The sequence below is a fragment of the Lepidochelys olivacea genome (genome assembly GCF_965140295.1).
Source record: "Lepidochelys olivacea isolate rLepOli2 genome assembly, chromosome: 4".
Classification (NCBI taxonomy): domain Eukaryota; kingdom Metazoa; phylum Chordata; order Testudines; family Cheloniidae; genus Lepidochelys; species Lepidochelys olivacea.
This window is the reverse complement of record NC_140414.1, coordinates 33710122-33727891: the sequence shown is the minus strand read 5'-3', so window position 1 is coordinate 33727891 and position 17770 is coordinate 33710122. Positions and strand designations below refer to the sequence as shown.

Sequence of the window (17770 nt, the reverse complement as noted above, 5' to 3'; positions counted from 1 at the left end):
GGCGGAGATGGCTGGAGGCAGGCACTGGCCAGAGGCCCCAGCTTCCCCCAGGAACGGGTGTTGATGGAACAACATGAACCGCGCACCCACCACGCCCGAGAGCCTGGAAGGGTGACGTCACTTTAAGTGTGGGCGGAGTCTCCATGGAGGAATGGAGTAGCGGGTTGCCCGCTCCTGTCAGTCAATCAACACTGCCAGCCCCTCTCCATCGCGGGCATATGATTGGTCCTGGCGCCTCAGCTACGGCCCCCTCTCCACTCTGCGGTGATTGGCTAGTCGTGGGATCCGGGTTCCCGGATGTGGGCACGTTGGGCGGTTATAAAGCGCTCGCGGAAGGCGGGAGTGGGCGCAGTTTGAATCGCGGCGGGTGCAGGAGTGGTGGTGTAGTTGGGCACGCTCGGTGTGTGTGGGACGCTCGCTCTCTCCTACCCCACCCCGTGTGGACCTGCAACAAAGCTCATAATGGTAAGGGAGCCGCGGAAACCGGCCTCGGTAGGGCGTGCGGCTGCGTCGCCTTGGGGCGGCAATGGTAGAAGCTGAGGTGAACGAGCCGCAGCGGTGGCGGGGGGGTGGTGGTAGACGCACAAGAGGTTAACGAGTGGGTGGTAGCGGTTGTACGAGTGGGAGGTGCTAGTTAATGCTAAACCTGTCGCGTGGGGCGGGGGGGGGGGAGAGGAGAGGGTGGTGCACGCGCACTAGTGCCGCCGCCGGGGGTGGGGAGGGAGAGTGGTTGGGGCGCATGCGCTCGAAAAGCCGTTCGTGTCGCCAAGTGTGGAGGAGTAAGGTTCGCGCGCGCATTGGCGCTGGCTAGAGGTTGGAGGCGCATGCGCGGGGTGGGCGCGTGGCGCGTCTTCCGCTCGCACGTAGGGCGCTGGCTGCCTTCCACACTGCTTGTGGCGTGTGCTGCTGCTCACAGTCTCTCTTTGCGTTAGGCTGGCGGTAAAGCTGGGAAAGACTCTGGAAAGACCAAGACGAAGGCAGTGTCCCGATCACAGAGAGCCGGTCTGCAGGTGAGGACTGGACTAATTGTCAGCTTACAGCACACCCGCCCCGAAGAGGGAGGGGTTTGCTTGAGGGCCCTCCAGAGTTAGAAGGGAACGTGCCTTTTATTGCAAATCTTGTGATATCTGGTGGTTTATTTTAAAAGCCCCAGCTCCTCACATGTGATTACATGATTAACTTCAGCTCCTTTTCCTCATCTTGAGACAAGAATGCCAAGTTTTTATGCTTTCTGGGCAGAACCTCTAGTGTCCTCGTTTAAATCTAATTATGTAATCTAATCTCTATTTTGTGAGAGGCTGACTCTTACCCCTCAGATGACTGGGTTTGGCTGAGACAGGCCTCCAGCAAGTTTTGCTGGGGAGGGGGGACTGAAAGTATGCTATAAATAGCAACAGGTGCCACAGACCTCATTATACAGAGGATGATGGGATAGCCATGCCAGTGTAATCTCAGATGGGATGGAGATCCTGCTAGAAGCACACTCAAACTGTTATCTTGAATGCAGACATACTTGTGCCATATATCCAACATCAGCTTGGTCTTTTTTGTTTTTTTTCCCTGCCTGGATGTTATACATACGAGGTGTAAGGATTGCAGCTTTACAGGCACTCTTACTGCAGTGATGTCTGCAACATAGTCTTATCTATTATGATCTCTTGCAGTTCCCTGTTGGCCGCATCCACCGACATTTGAAATCTAGGACTACCAGTCATGGACGTGTGGGGGCCACAGCTGCTGTATACAGTGCTGCCATCCTGGAGTACCTGACAGCTGAGGTGAAGTTGATGATGGGGAGATGTGGAAGACAGCTGACACTGCTGGAGCTGCATAATGACCAGGGCTGCTTGTATTCTGTGATCATGGAATTTGTTGTAGAGTTGTGCTCTAGAACCTCTGCTTCAATCTTTTGTTTTACAAATTCACTTTAGTTAGCAAAAATGTAAACTAATGTCCCTGAGGCCTGGTCTCTACTAAAAAGTTAGGTTGAGACAGCTACATTGCTCAAGGGTGTGAAGAATCCACACCCCTGAGCAGTGTAAAGTTATGTACACCACAGAATAGATTGGCTTAATGCTAGGTCAGTGAAAGAGGTCGTCTGTTGATCTAGCTGCTGCTTCTCCAGGAGGTGGATTACCTATGCTGATGGGAGAACCCCTCCTGTTTGTGTAGATCATGTCTACACTTGAAATGCTGCGGTGACAGCACAGTAGCTGTGTTGCTGTAGCATTTAAAATGTTGACAAGGCCTCATCAGCGGACCTGAAACTGGCTTTAAGATGTGAGCTACCCCAGTCATGTCACATGGAGGGGCATGGACTCCCTGACTGAAATTGTGGGACTTGCCATTTTTTCCCAAGATGCCACAGAACTCTGCATTTTTGTTGCAGAATGAGTATCTTCAACTATAAGCTCACTCTTCATTCTCGTCCCTTCCACAAGAGAATCTCACAAGGCAATCAGTAAACCCAACTTAATGGTGCATGCTACAGAATGTAGTTACACAAGGCCCTGATGACACTCTGTGTAGCCTAGCCTATGGTGCCTGCCATATATTGTTTTGGAAATGTCATTAACTATTGTAATCTGTGCATGATGGGTAGGCACTGAAAGTGCTTTTGTCTGCAGGTTCTTGAGCTGGCAGGAAATGCATCCAAAGACTTAAAAGTGAAGCGTATCACTCCCCGTCACTTGCAGCTTGCAATAAGAGGAGATGAAGAATTGGACTCTCTCATTAAAGCAACAATTGCTGGTGGTGGTATGTAGCTGCAACTCAATACTATTCAAACTAAACTTAAAGTCAAATAGGTTTCTTGCTGCTGATTGCTTTTTACAAACATCATAATACACAAATAGAATACTGTCTTTCAAATGATACAGGGAAAATCAACTTCAACCTTGCCTTAATCCTGTGTTTTTTATCTTAGGTGTAATACCACATATCCACAAATCTCTTATTGGAAAGAAAGGACAACAGAAAACTGTCTAAAGGATACCAGTATTCCTTGTTATCTCAGGACTCTTACTACTAAACAGTTGTCCAGTGTTGGTGATTCCAGTGGACTGTATCTGTGAAACACAGTTTTGCCTTTTATAACTCTGAGAAGCTAAAGCTCACTGAGCATTCTAACAAACCAAATTTCTGCATTGAAGTCTTAACCATATTTAAGTGTTACCATGGCTTCAAAGAAGCTGTTGTATCTGTAGGGGTTTTTGATTGAGCTGACTGTTTTAGATCTGTTTGATTTTAATGTGAAGCAGAAGTTAAAGGAAATGTTTGGTTTTGTACAGACTCTTGATCCACTTGAGTGGAAGTATTCAATAAATGTTATATCGATACTAGTCTGTGTATTTGCTATTGCTATGCTTTTTGATAGCACCTCTTAAGACTGATCAGACCCAGTTCTTGACCGAGGAAATGTATGTTCTGCTGCTATAAATTGTAAAATGCCTTAATTTGATTCAAGCAAGCTCTGTTGGCAGAATCATTCTGCTTCAATTCTGATCATACTTAGTGACCCCTTATGATCTGTAACTAATCAAGCAATGTAGATTGTAAACTTAAAGCTGTTTAATGGGCCATATCAAGCTCCATGCCACATACTGATTTTGGGGGGAATTAATCTGTATTCTAGGGTGCTCCCTCTACTTACTATCTTCAGTACTGGCCTGTATAAATGGCCCCAAAGCCTATAAAATACTCAGCATTTAAAATAAGTAACCTTGTGCTAGACTGCCCCAAGTGAGTAAAGATTTCTAAGGCTTGTTTTCACTTTTATGAACTTATGTTAACATCAGCAAATAACAAATGATGCCTCTAAGTGTCCTCTGAGCTTGCTCATACAGGTGAAAATGATCAATTACAGAGTACAGGAACCTTGTTCTCAGTAGGGTCTCTGTTGCCATCACAAGTGAAATTGCAGCAGGTTTGTGGTATGAACCCCTGCAGATGCAGCAGTGGAAGTTAAGATGAATTCTGGAGAGCAAATTTTACAGCACTTCTAGTGCTGCTGCAAAATACTCTATTCTCTCTCCTAGGACATAAGTAGCATTCAGCAGAGGATCAGTTTCCTAGGACTGAGCAGGTCACTTGAGCCTATAGGATAAAGACTTGATTCTGCTTTGTGAGTATAATCTGCCACTATAACCTTAGGGCAACTTCTAACTCCTGTAGCATATTCTAGCTGCTACACTAAAATAGTCTGACCCAATTCTTGAATTTGACTAGATACCTACTAAATTACAACAAGTACCTCATTATTTTAAAGTGAGGTGCATCACTCTTGTAAGTTACTCTCTTCTACATGCATAGAGTGTAGCATCAAGTGAATGATTTCAGGGGAGGAAGAAGGAAAGAACAGTTTAAGGTTAAAGGATGTCTCCCTTACCATTTTAAAGAACTGCTGCATGCCCCTTTTCCCCAAATCTAAAGAATGGAGGGAAATGAAGTACTTTCTAGCTAGAAAATAATTCTGTTGCTAGGAAAACAGCCCAAGCCATCTGAAAGGCTTCCATAATTATTGTTCACCTTTATATGCATGATGGGGGTTGGTCATAGTCTCTTGTAAATGGTCGCACTCGCTGGGCAGGAGTGCAGTCATCAAACACTTAAACGAGATTTAGTGACTAGTCTCCGCCTGTGCTTTACAACACCCCACGACTGCAGCTTGCCATCGTCCTTAGCTCTCACTGTGGTTTGTTCAGGAGGTATTCGCCATGGAGGCGGTACAAGTTGTTGCCTTCGAAGGCAAGCGCTGCCTCTGATCCAGCGCACTGCGAGTTCATGGGGCACTGTCAGAGCGTGCCACCCCGGTTAGAGACGCTTATCCCCCTCTCTACTCCTGCCACCAGGGGCCCCTCCTGTCGGCCATCTGCCCATTGCTCACCACGCTACCGCCGGGGGGAGTGTCCCTGCGTGGTTCTCTAGTAGCCCCGCAGGCCCGCTGGAGCGGGAGGCAGCAGGATGCACCCGGGCAGGGAGGGGTTCACGGGACACGCTCCGCTACCTCCAGCCCCAGCCCCGGGCTGCGTCTGGCGGCGCAGTGCGCACGCGCGCCCACAGCGCCCGCTCACCGCCGTCGCGCAGTTTGGCCCGGAAGCAGCCGGCGGCTCGGCCGGTCGGAGCCGCGCGCGGGTGTTGCCGTAGCGGCGGGGAGGATGCGGCGCGCCGGGATGGCTCGTGCGGAGTGAGGAAGAGCCCGACCCCCTTCCCCTCCCCCCCCAGCTCGGCTCCGCTCTGGCTTCAGGCCCCTTCTCTCTGCGCTGCGCCGGGCGGAGGCGGCGCAAGGAGAAGCCCATGGAGGGGAACCGGGACGAGGCCGAGAAATGCATCGAGATCGCCCGGGAGGCGCTGGAGGCCGCCAACCGCGAGCGGGCGCTGCGCTTCCTCCACAAGGCCCAGAAGCTCTACCCGACCGAGACCGCCCGAGGTGAGGCCCGGACCCCCTCCCCGGCTGACCGCCCCGCGACCCCTCTCTTTGGGCCGCACCCACCGGCGCCCGGCTGCCACCCGCGAGGGCCGCGCCCCCCAGCCCTGGGCAAAAGCCCAGACTAGCTCTCCTCGGCCTAGGTGGTCTCTGAGGCCCCATCCCGCCTGTTTGTTGCCCCCTCTCCTCTAGGTTTGCCAAACATAACGCCCCTGGGCGGCCTTGGGTAGGGCCTGACCGCCGGAGGGGAGACACTAGTGATCTCTGGGCCACCTTCACCCAGTGTGGCCTCTTTGTGGCTGTGCCTGTGCCCCATGAACACAGACGTACCCTGGTGAGCCGAACACGTCAGTGGACTTTGTGCCTGTGAAATCGCTCACCTCGGACTTCGAGTGATGTGCACAGAAAATTTCACATGTGCGTATACAGATGCAGGCCAAGGCGAGGGCCCTAGAAGTGAACCCAAAATGATTAGCTTTTTTGTTCAGCAGTATTCAGACTGGTCTGGCTCTAGACATGTAACAGGGAAACCACATAGTAAGAGGTTTAACTGTTGGGAGATTGACTGTTCGGGTGTTTAAAAGGAGAAAGTGGAGTTGGGAAGAGAATCCTTTGACTGGAATCAGGAATTGAAGTCAGCCCTAGACAAGCACAAGTTCAGCTTTGTTCTACTACACTGGGTCATAGACTGCTATTTCATACAAGTTGCCAAAGAGTATTTTTACACAGCAGCTAGATGTGGCCTGTGCCAGCTGCCGATGCCTAGTTGTTGTGTAGACATACTCTAAAAGGCTTGAAGAGCTAGTTGAAATTCAGAGAAGCACTTCACTAAAACACTTAGCTAAAACAGTTGGAAGGAACATGACTTTGATTTACCATGCTCTCTTTAGGGATGTAAAAAGTTAACCAGTAAGCATTAGTTTTATCAGTTAACCCACCTTAACCGTTAACCCCGAGCTGGCTGGCCAGTCCCAGGGTCCCTGCGTTGGCTGGAGTGGCCCCAGCCGCTTGATCTGTTAACCGTTTAAGTCAGCAGTTCTCAATCAGGGGTCTGAGGCCCCCTGGGGGTCCACGAGCAGGTTTCAGGGGGTCCGCCAAAGAGGACTGGCATTAGACTCTTTAGAACCCAGGGCAGAAAGCCCACGCTGCCCTGACCCCACCACCTGGGGCTGAAGCCAAAGCCTGAGCAGCTTAGCTTCATGGGGCCCTCCAAGGTGTAGGGCCCCATGCAGTTGCCCTGCTTCCTTCCCCCTAATGCCAGCTCTGGCTTTTATATGCAGAAAAACAGTGTGTTGTGGCACAGGTGGGCCATAGAATTTTGATAGCATGTTGGGGGGGCCTCAGAAAGAAAAAGGTTGAGAACCCCTGTTCTAAAGGACACATTTTTAATAATTTAAGCAGTTAACTTTTTAAACGATATTTACATCCCTAATTCTCCTGTTGAAAGAATTTATTGTGGGTTATTGTTTGCACTTTTAGCCACCAACATGGCTGAATTGGGCCAAACCATTACTGCGGACGTGCTTTACACCATGATTCACTGCACTAGTACAAGTTGTTCTATTCCATTGTGAACTGGGTCTGCACTAGTCTTTGGCCAGTTACTAATGATTTTTCATATTACAGCGTCTGTCTTTCTAGCAATTGTTTAAAAGATGGTTCTTTAGAGGAAACAATAGCATGGTTTTAAATTTTATTATCGGCATGGTCATTGCCTGTCTAAGGGTATGTCTTCACTACCAACGGTAAAGCGCTGCTACAGAGGTCTCCCAGCACTGTAAAAAAACCACCCCCATGAGAGGAGTAGCTCCCAACGCTGGGAGCACTGTCTACACTGCTGTTTTACAGCGCTGAAACTTGCATCCCTCAAGGGGGGTGTTTTTTCACACCCCTGAGTGAGAAAGTTTCAGTGCTGTAAAGTGGCTGTAGACAAGGTCTTAAGGTCTTCTAGTCATGCTATGCCAGAAGTTTATTCTAGATATTAGTGCATGCAGTGACTTGTTGAGTTTCCAGTCTCCGCTGAAATTCTCTTTATTTTCGTCAAAGGATAAGTAAGTTTCTTTTTATTCTTTTCACAGAAATGAAGATTTCCACACACAATTAAATACTGCAGCATAGTATATTTCAAATTAAAGGTGATGCTCTCTAGGGTGATGCTCCAAAAATTGATAGTAGGCAATACTATCTCTAGGGTGATGCTCCAAAAATATCAGCTCTAGGTGCTCCAGGTTCTTACCTTAATATCAAGTATATATTTACGAAACACGTTCCCTCCTCCTGTGCCTACCTGTTAAATTTTGTGAGCAAGCAAAAAGTAAGGACTCGCAGCATCTGTTGTTGTTTTTTAAAATTACAGTAGGTTGCTTCTTCTGGAATAAAAGATAGATATATTAGGGATCATTAGGACAGGGGAAATCCATTGCCTCCTTATCCCAGAGTCCTATGCAGAATTGATACGTCACATGCTTTTCACCTCTTCCACTTTGCCTGTATGTCTTAAGTATGTCTTAAGTACTACCAAAAGCCTGTGATAATCCAAAACACTTGCCATGGCTTAGTTGGATTGCCTTCATGAAAATACCCTTTGTCTATAAAAAGGAATATTGGACTGGAAGCCAGGAGACTGAGTTTCAGTCTTGCCTCTTACACTGACTAGAGTTAATAATTTTGTACATTTCATAGTCCCTATGGCAGTGGTCACCATTGCAATCTCTGGTGGTGCAGCAGGGCTGCCACTAAGGCAAGCTCTTTGCCTGCCCTGGCCCCGTGCAGCTCCAGGAAGCAGCCCTGCGGGGGGGAGGGAGGGAAGGAAGGGGGTCTCTGTGCGCTGCTCTTGCCTGCAAGCACCACCCCCACAGCTCCCATTAGGTGGGAACCAAACTGGCCAATGAGAGCTGCGGGGGCGGTGCCTGCAGAGAGGGGTAGTGCGCGGACTGTGGTGCACTTTGGGAAGACTTTACTGCTGTCCTGCAGATTGTTAAGAAGCAGGTCACTTTACAAAAGGCTTGGTTGGTTCACTCTCCATTGCAAATCCCAGAAGGCTCTCTCATAATGTGCTTGCAGATCTCTAATCAGAAGAAAATGGGTTAATGCTGACCTGAGTTGCTGCTTTGCAAAGGGGGGGCGTGGTTTCCATTTTCAGTAGAGTGGATTGCAGAATGTTGGGTTAGAGAGCTAAGGAAGTTGTCCCAGGGAATTGTGTGATACTTCCAGATGACTCTTGGGACCTCAGTCAAGCTAGGCTGTATCTACACTGCAAAGTCTGAGGGCTCAGACTCTCCAGCCCTGGCTTGACAGAAGCTCAAACCCTCCAGCCCTGTAAGGTCCTGGGTCCAAGTCCTGGGTTAGCACAATGGCAGGCTTAGATTGCAGTGTAGACATACCCTAAGTGTCTTAAACTGGGTACTCAAAAATTAGTGGGCTCTTCCAAATTTAGGTTTTAATCACTCTGTGCTTGTTTCCTATCTATAAAATAAGGATAATATCTCTCTACCTCACCAAGGTGTTGAAAAAAAATTGTGAGGTGCTATTACAGTGATGAGTGCAATAGATAAGCCTTTGAGTAAAATTTAAAAAAAAAATTATATTCAGGTCAGGATTTGGGTGATGTGCAGTAATAAGGAATGGAATCACATATTGAATGATGAGGATAAAAGGAAATATGGAATAGCTGCCTCATTATAAGTGTACCATCCCTTCTTTCCAGTGAATGAAGCAGGGGTCCTGTGGGAAAAATAGTATGTTATCACGTAATTTAAAGCTAATGCACACATACGCAAGCAAGCAAAATTAAGGTTTCATGGGCAACATTAGTTCTGGCTCTTCCTAACGCGAGTGCTTGATTTGAAACCTTAATAATGTTCTTTGGAAGGTTTTTTTTTTCCTATGGAATATACTATTTATATTCTATATTATATTTGGACCATCAAGTGGATGCTCTAGAATCTTAGAAGATCTGGAAACTATTGCGAAGTGTTTTTGGGGCTTTTTAGTATGTCTACACTACTGTTTTTTAGGAGATTTCCCGCTGTCACACTAGTGCAGCTCCCTCTGTGGTAATAATGATGAAAATGCTAGTGTAGACAGACCTTAGATGTTTTTTACCACTAGGTCATCCAAACCACCACTGTGTGTTGTGGCAGACTTTACAAGAAGGCTGTAGAGAAGGTTTTAAGAACATAAGGATGGCCATACTGGGTCAGACCAATGATCTATCTAGCCCAGTATCCTGGCAGTATCCTGCCAATGCCAGGTTCTTCAGAGGGCATGAACAGAACAGATCACCAAGTGATCCATCCCCTATCGCCCATTCCCAGCTTCTGGCTAACAGAGACTAGGGCTGCTTCAAAGCATGGTTTTGCATCCCTGCCAATCCTGGCTAATAGCCATTTCTGGACCATGAACTTACCTAGTTTTTTTTTGAACCCTAGGGGTTCTAGTTCTCTCTTCCCAGTCTCTTAGAGAAAACGGAGTTATTTAATGATGTAAAACTCCAACAAGCTTAAAAAGTGAGTGGAAACTTTTTCTTCGGGAATTTATAAAGCATTGTGTTGTTGATAGTGTATGAAACTTAATATCTCCCTATGTAGTCTGCCATCTTGTTCTATAAAGTGACTTTTCAATATCTCTGGCCTCTAAATTAGCCCCTTAAGTTAGGATAAAGTTGTTCCCCATCTACTGACTACATGAAACCAAAATTGGAACAAGTCACAATGCATCTTTCACTGCATCTTAAAAATTGGCAAATTTGAGCTCTGTTGGAATTTAAAAAGGAGGTAAGGATATTTAAGGGCCCAGTATGAGTGTGCCCTACCACTAGTGTCATGAGTTCAGCTTTGGAGACAGCTGTAGGGTAGGTCTCCAGACAATAATCAGTACTCTGAATTTCACTTGTAAATTGATTGGGAGCTAGTGCAGAGTGTGGAATGCAAAACTGTATTGGTGTTGGCCCGGCCCAGGTTCGACATGAACAGCCATGTTCTTGGTAGCTGAAGAGTCAGAGTGACTTTCAAGGATACCCCTAAATAGAGGGCATTACAACTTTCCAGCCTGGAAGTGACAAAGGCATAAGAACTATGATGTGGTCCATTTCTGTCTTTGCTTGTCTCGTCACTGTAGTATCTGAGCACCTTTCAGTCACTAATGGTATTTAATTTATAAAGATTTAATTATATTTTATTTATATAGGAACTTTATTCCCAAAGGATTCCAAAACAAACACATAGATTTATCAATTGCAGTAGAACCTCTCTTATCTCGCTTTGATAATTCTCACTAAAATCCCTATCATCCTACTTCTCATTGATTTAATGGCAAGTGGTATTGTAATGCAATCTCATATTTTTTACTTCTGATATGCTGTCCAATATGGTTATAATTAAATCTAAACAACACCCTTCAGAATAAGTGAAGTGCATTACTATTTTTTATCACATGGGTTCATTTATTTGCTAATTTTCAACGCAACCATTCAGGACAGCAGTTTAATTCTGCATTCTTTAACACTTTTTGTTTTTTTGTGATGTATGCCTCTTTGTAATTAGATATAATGATTAGAATCTTCAATATTGGTATGTCTCCTTTGCGGCATGTAAAGATACAGTGGAATTAACTGTTGAAGATTATGCTTAAACCATATTTTAGCAAGCTTCTTCCAGATTCCCATCTTCATTTCTGCAAACATTCTTCAAATTTCCCAGTGGAAGAGATGTCACAATTTGAAAAGTAAGTTAATTGAGAAGTTAGATGTAGATCAGCAAAGGTTTGTTTCCTTCAGTAAAAAGTACAAGCAGTATCTACAGATATAGTCAGGTATCTTGACTTCTACAAAAGACATAGGCCCAGATTCTGCCTTGCTTTGTGGCTGCTTTATACCACCCTGCCAGCACAAAGCATTTCTAAAGTCCAAGGTATAAGTGATCCTCCAGTGGCACAGAGACAGCTACTGATCATAATAGATCACATGATTATGGAATTTCACTCCTGTCCAGAGGTTCCGAATTACAGCAGAGCAATTGTATGCAGCATTGCTGTAGCTGTATCAGTCCCAGGATATAAGAGAGACAAGGTAGGTGAGGTAGTATCTTTTATTGGACCAACTTCTGTTAGTGAGAGAGATGAGCTTTCAAGCTAACACAAACCTCTTCAGCTCATCTCTCTCAACAACAGAAGCTGGTCCAGGTTTGTGTTAGCTTGAAAGCTCATCTCTCTCACTAACAGAAGTTGGTCCAATAAAAGATACTACCTCACCCACCTTGTCTCTGTAAGAAGAGAAATCGATCAGTCTTGTTGTTTTCACTCTGCTCCTGCTTGTCATTTCGAATCAGCAGCAGAAACAAAGGAGCTGTTTGCAGACTTAGGAAGGCAACAGTCCATTGGTTTGTGTTCAGTTCACATTTGGCAGGGTATCTCAGCCATAAGTGTTAGAAACTTAATATTATAAAGAAAAAATGTTTATTCTTCTGCAGAAATTGATGGCCCCACACTAGTCAGGGAAAGAGTCCTACTCATTACAATACTAGCAAATAGGTGAATGGATTTATTATTTTTCAAGCCCTCCATATACTATCTCTGTAAACGGACCATAGAAATGTCAATGCCCGATGACCTCTGTTTCTGTGAATTGCCTCCTCTTTATGGGAAATGAAGGGTGTCTTTTGTATTCCTTTCAGAGTTCTGGGGATATATACTACTTTCACATGTCCTCACTGTCCAGAATGTACCCTTGTCAAGGTTCCTCCCCCACTCTGAACTCTAGGGTACAGATGTGGGGACCTGCATGAAAAACCTCCTAAGCTTATCTTTACCAGCTTAGGTCAAAACTTCCCTAGGGTACAAAATATTCCACCCTTTGTCCTTGGATTGGCCGCTACCACCACCAAACTAATACTGGTTACTGGGGAAGAGCTGTTTGGACGCGTCTTTCCCCCCAAAATACTTCCCAAAACCTTGCACCCCACTTCCTGGACAAGGTTTGGTAAAAAGCCTCACCAATTTGCCTAGGTGACTACAGACCCAGACCCTTGGATCTTAAGAACAATGAACAATCCTCCCAACACTTGCACCCCCCCTTTCCTGGGAAATGGTGGATAAAAAGCCTCACCAATTTGTATAGGTGACCACAGACCCAAACCCTTGGATCTGAGAACAATGAAAAAGCATTCAGTTTTCTTACAAGAAGACTTTTAATAAAAATAGAAGTAAATAGAAATAAAGAAATCCCCCCTGTAAAATCAGGATGGTAGATACCTTACAGGGTAATTAGATTCAAAACATAGAGAACCCCTCTAGGCAAAACCTTAAGTTACAAAAAAAGATACACAGACAGAAATAGTTATTCTATTCAGCACATTTCTTTTCTCAGCCATTTAAAGAAACCATAATCTAACACGTACCTAGCTAGGTTTCTTACTAAAAGTTCTAAGACTCCATTCCTGGTCTATCCCCGGCCAAGACAGAATATAGACAGACACACAGACCCTTTGTTTCTCTCCCTCCTCCCAGCTTTTGAAAGTATCTTGTCTCCTCATTGGTCATTTTGGTCAGGTGCCAGCGAGGTTGCCTTTAGCTTCTTAACCCTTTACAGGTGAGAGGAGCTTTCCCCTGGCCAGGAAGGATTTCAAAGGGGTTTACCCTTTCCTTTATATTTATGACAACCCTTCTTGTCATATTGCTTTTCTTAAGATTACTGTCCTTCTAGACAAAGAAGATGGGCTGAGATTCACTTTGTATCCTCCAAGAACCATTCCTTAATCTGCTGTTGTGACATGACACACTTCTGCTCCTTGCGTCTCAGCACTTTGCCTTGTATAGCACTTCCAACCCTTGGTCCAGGAAAAAGGGCCAAGAATTAAGCCCAAGCCTATATCTGTTGTTGGGCCAGTCCTGCAGTGGTCCCTAGGAGATAAACTAAACACTAAAGAACCTATTTCAGTAGTTCTCAGACTCTGTGTACTGCTGATGGTGTGTGGAGAGCTGATTCCTCCTTTCTATTTCCAGGTACTTATTCAGGCATTTAGGGCTTTCATTGCAAAGAGGGGGATAAATACTTGTAAAAGCAGCTGGAAAGTGAGGAACCAGCCTAGCTGTCTCCACTACTCTACATTGCTACATTAGAAAAGAAGAAGAAGGAGGGGAGACTGGGGGCACGAGTCGACCATTTAGCAATTTCTAAATGCTTTCCATTGTAAGCAGTTGCTTCAAGAATTTTGTGTTTGTGAATAGAAGGGGTGTGGACCAGGTGAGGGGGGATCCATAAGACAATCTCTTAAGATGTGGTCCACGGAATGAAAAAGTTTCAGAGCCCCTACCCTAATAGGGCTCTTTCAACTGCAATGTGTATTATGATGTTATGGTTAAATTGTCTCTACAGTTTTGTTGGAAGCAATTATGAAGAATGGAAGTGCTGCTGGGAGTGGTCCATACTGCCAAAAACCAGCAAATGGCAATGATCAAAGTAAACCCAGTAGTACAAAGGACAGCAATGCGTCTGCTGCAGGTGAAAGTGGGAAAGGCTACACCAAAGATCAAGTGGAAGGAGTACTCAGGTATCGACTTGCATAAACACATCACCTCTTGTATCATATGCTTGTGGATATTATTCACTTAAGCTTTGAGGTAAAGAATCTAAAGAAGCATCTCCTAGACCTAGCTCATCTTTAGAGTAGAGATGCTGGCACTGAATGGAGACTTTTTAAATTTTTTTTTGAATAACACAAATTGTGATATATGTTCATTCCTTGTGAGAGTATTGTACAAATCTACATTGCAAATATCTCTACCTGTTAAAAAATCCAAGGTTGTTATTGAGGAGCTGTCATGGCAAAATGGCAGTGACTGTGGAAGTCCTGATGTGAAACCTTCAAGGCAGTGTTTCTATCTTAGATATTTATAAGGTGTCTAAAATATACTACTTCAAAGTGAAATTAAAAATCCAGGGGTTAGAACTGTGAGGAAAAGTATGAATACATTCACAGCTAACATTAAAATTTTCAAGACAATCACACTATGCACATGGGTTTTAGATTAATTTGAATATTAAAAGCAGCTCCTTATTGGAGGGAGCTGTGTCTAAGGAACCCCTTGACTAAATGACCTCAGCTTGGCCTACAAATTCTACCCCGGGCCTCATATAGCGCAGCAATATTATAGTGGAAGAGTAGAGCCAGCACAGTTAAGGTTTCACCTTGATTTTCATTCTGTCAAGATGAAAAATTCCTTTAGCTTAGAGTATCATTTTAAAATTTTCCTTGTAGCTTGAGCAATTCTTGATTTCCTTTCCCCCCCCCCCACTTATGGCAATTTGTGGGGGAGAAATTATCATTGAGATCTGCTAAAAAAGTTTTTAAAAGGGCCACGTGACTGAAAATTTTCTAGTGTCTTGCATTTCCTTTGGACCTTTTTTCCTCAAGGACAGCACTTTGAGGGATGGAAACAATAGTTGTCCTTTTTGGTTTGTGTAGATTGGATAAATTCTCTTAGAAAGTAAAAACATTGGTTACTGTTTTGACTGATGGCAGTATCCTTCACGTTAGCCAGTATCAACTGTATGCCAATGTTTAGAATAGGGCTCCCTGTTACGGGTTTGTTTCCTGAAGCCCAGTAACCCCTTTGATCATACCAACTTTGATAAAAGTTGCTTTTTGGTTACACCCAGTCCCATTGTTCAGGAAACTAGTGCACAGCATGCATCTTGATTAGAGTGCCCTATTGCTGCTGGTTACTAGTCTTTCATCATCTTTCTATTTAATGTAATTTTCTTTGACAATACCTCTAACAAAAAGTGTGGGTGTGCATGAGGACTTTAGAGCACTTTGAAATATCAGCTCTTACCTTGAAAGCAAAACTTCCAGTTTAAAACTTCCAGAAGGAGCTCCTACAGCATGCAGGCAGCGAGCAACACATACAGTAGAACAGCAGAGTTATGGACTGCCTGGTCCACCACACACTTCATTTGGAAGTGGAAGTACGCAGTCAGAAAAATATAGTATAGTACTGTTAAACGTAAACTACTAAAAACATAAAGGGAACATTTCCAAAAAAAGCTTAGATGAGGTAAGGAAACTGTTTCTGTTCTTGTTTCATTTCAATTAAGATGGTTAAAAGCAGCATTTTTCTTTTGCATAGTAAAGTTTCAAAGCTGTATTAAGTCAATGTTCAGTTGTAAACTTTTGAAAAAACAACCATAACATTTTATTCAGGGTTACGAACGTTTCAGAGTGATGAACAGCCTCCATTCCGGAGGTGTTCATAACTCTGAGGTTCTACTGGACAGAGAAAGCTCCAAGGGCAAGGCTCGAACTCAGTGTATGTGCGTGCTGCCAACGTTCAGTGGCCACAGCATGTCACCTGGAGTCACCTGTTAGTAATTCTGACATCAGGCACTTGAAGTGTAACCTTTAAGAACATAAGACATAAATCAGAAGGGACCCCAGGGCTGCCAGGCCCTGCCTCATATCATTGCAAGCCACCGCATCATACAATCCCACTCATAAATGGTGTATCCCAGCTGTCCCTTAAAACTAATTAATTTGTTAGTGCCCACAACTCCTATTGGGAGGCTGTTTCAGAACCTCGTTCCTCTGTTGGTTAGAAACCGTCTAATTTCCAGTCTGCATTTGTTCATGGCCACTTTATACCCATTTGTTGTTGTATCAGCATTGTCCTTTAGCTTAAATAGCTGTTTACCCTTTCACCCTCCCCCCCGCAATGTATTTATAGAGAGCAATCATTCATCTCTTCTCTTAGCCTTCTTTTTGCTATGTTAAACAAATCAAGCTCTTGCAATCTCCTCTCATAAGATAGGCCCTCTATTCCCCTGATCTTCCTAGGTAGTGCTTCTCTGCATCTGTTCTAGTTTAAATTTTTCTGTCTTGAACATGGGTAATAAGAATTGTACACAGTATTCCAAATGAGCTCTTACCAGTGCCATGTACAATGGCTTTAATATTTCTCTGTGTCTACTGGAAATGCCTTACCTGATGCATCCTATGATCGCATTTGCCTTTTTGCAGCCCCATCACATTGGTGGCTTATCGTGATCAAACAACACACCCAGGTCTCTTCTCTATTGCTTCCTTCCATCTGATGAGCCCCACGCTTGGAGCAAAAATTCTTATTAATAGACACTAAGTGCATGATCTTACACCTTGTACTATTGAATTTCATCCCATTTCTGTTGTTCTACAAGGTCATCCAGATATTCCTGTATAATATGTGGATCCTCCTTTGAATTGCCAGTGCCCCCCAATTGCCAGTGCCCCCCAACTTTGTATCATCAACAAATTTCATTAGCACACTCCTACTTTTTGTGACAAGGTCATTAATAAAAATATTGAATACGATTGGTCCCAAAACTGATTCTTGGGGAATTCCACTAATAACCTTCCAATCTGATAGTTATCTTTCTGCACAACCCATTGCCTTCTGTCCATTAGCCAGTTCCATATCTACTTTACAATTGTTGTACTATTCCCATCTTTTCTAATTTAACTAGTAGTTTCCCATGCAATATCGTGTCAAATGTTTTACTGAAATCCAAGTATATTCGATCTGTTGATTTCCCGTATCTAAAAATATCAGTTATTTTTCTCAAAGAAGGAAATCAGGTTAGGTTGGCATGATCTGCCTTTTAGGAGCACATGTTACATTACATTCACGGAGGTAAACAGAAAATGGGATGTAATTATTCTTCATAATTTGTTCCAAAGTCTTGATTACTACTGAGATTAGACTAACAGATCTGTAATTGCCTGGATTGTTTTTGTCCCCTTTCTTAAGTTTACATATGATGATAGCTATTCTCCAGTCATACAGTACTTCCCCCAGATAGACTGATTGATTAAAAGAAATCCTTACTACTGGATTAACAATCTCAAATAGTTATTCAGATGTGGTAGATTTGAGTAAAGGATAGGGAACTACTGTGTGAGTAAAGGCAGGATTAATATGCTTCAGTGTTTTATATATTTTGATGGTATTAATTTATATATTTTAATAATATAAATAAATTAGTTTTACACAGGAATTGGTGAATGAATTCCTTCGTCAGGTGGGGTTTTTTTTCACATTTTTCCGTTTTGTGTGAGGTAAATCCCAAAATTGTAATCTGTTCTCAATTTTGTTGAGTTTAGTTGTTTCATGAATCTGACTATGTAATTAAAACTGTTTTGGATGTTTAAAATACTTATTTGAAGTATAGCCCATCTTCTTTCTGTTGCCCCAGCTGCCCTCCTGCAGCATTTGGATACATATTGATAAGCTAATGGATACTGAGAGAGGATATTCAGGATCCAGCTTCAGTGGATTTGTGGTTTTCCTACAGGGTTTTGTTTGTTTTCATCAGCA

General features: G+C 44.1%; 2 protein-coding genes across 3 annotated transcripts in view; both read left to right on the top strand.

Moving 5' to 3' along the window:
- Window positions 1-286: 286 nt before the first annotated feature.
- Window positions 287-3338, top strand: H2AZ1 (H2A.Z variant histone 1). The gene is made up of 5 exons (XM_084625810.1): window positions 287-465; window positions 933-1010; window positions 1665-1778; window positions 2628-2757; window positions 2927-3338. The coding sequence occupies exons 1-5, from the start codon at window positions 463-465 to the stop codon at window positions 2986-2988; spliced, it is 387 nt and encodes a 128-aa protein (XP_084481936.1). The 5' UTR covers window positions 287-462; the 3' UTR covers window positions 2989-3338.
- A 1707-nt stretch (window positions 3339-5045) lies between these two features.
- Window positions 5046-17770, top strand: part of DNAJB14 (DnaJ heat shock protein family (Hsp40) member B14) — a 30472-nt gene continuing 17747 nt past the window's right edge. The window contains exons 1-2 of one of the 2 annotated variants that reach the window (XM_084625632.1): window positions 5047-5428; window positions 13797-13971. In XM_084625632.1, the coding sequence (XP_084481758.1) occupies window positions 5296-5428; window positions 13797-13971 (308 nt within the window). In that variant the 5' untranslated portion in view covers window positions 5047-5295. Of the gene's footprint in view, window positions 5429-13796; window positions 13972-17770 lie in introns of both variants that reach the window. The other variant, XM_084625633.1, reaches the window with a different exon arrangement.

What these genes read in the sequence shown, in the direction of transcription:
- H2AZ1 (XM_084625810.1), top strand. An exon ending in CACAGAGAGCCGGTCTGCAG is followed by an intron (nt 1,011 to 1,664) that starts GTGAGGACTGGA and finishes GATCTCTTGCAG; the next exon opens with TTCCCTGTTGGCCGCATCCA. An exon ending in AGCAACAATTGCTGGTGGTG is followed by an intron (nt 2,758 to 2,926) that starts GTATGTAGCTGC and finishes TTTTTATCTTAG; the next exon opens with GTGTAATACCACATATCCAC.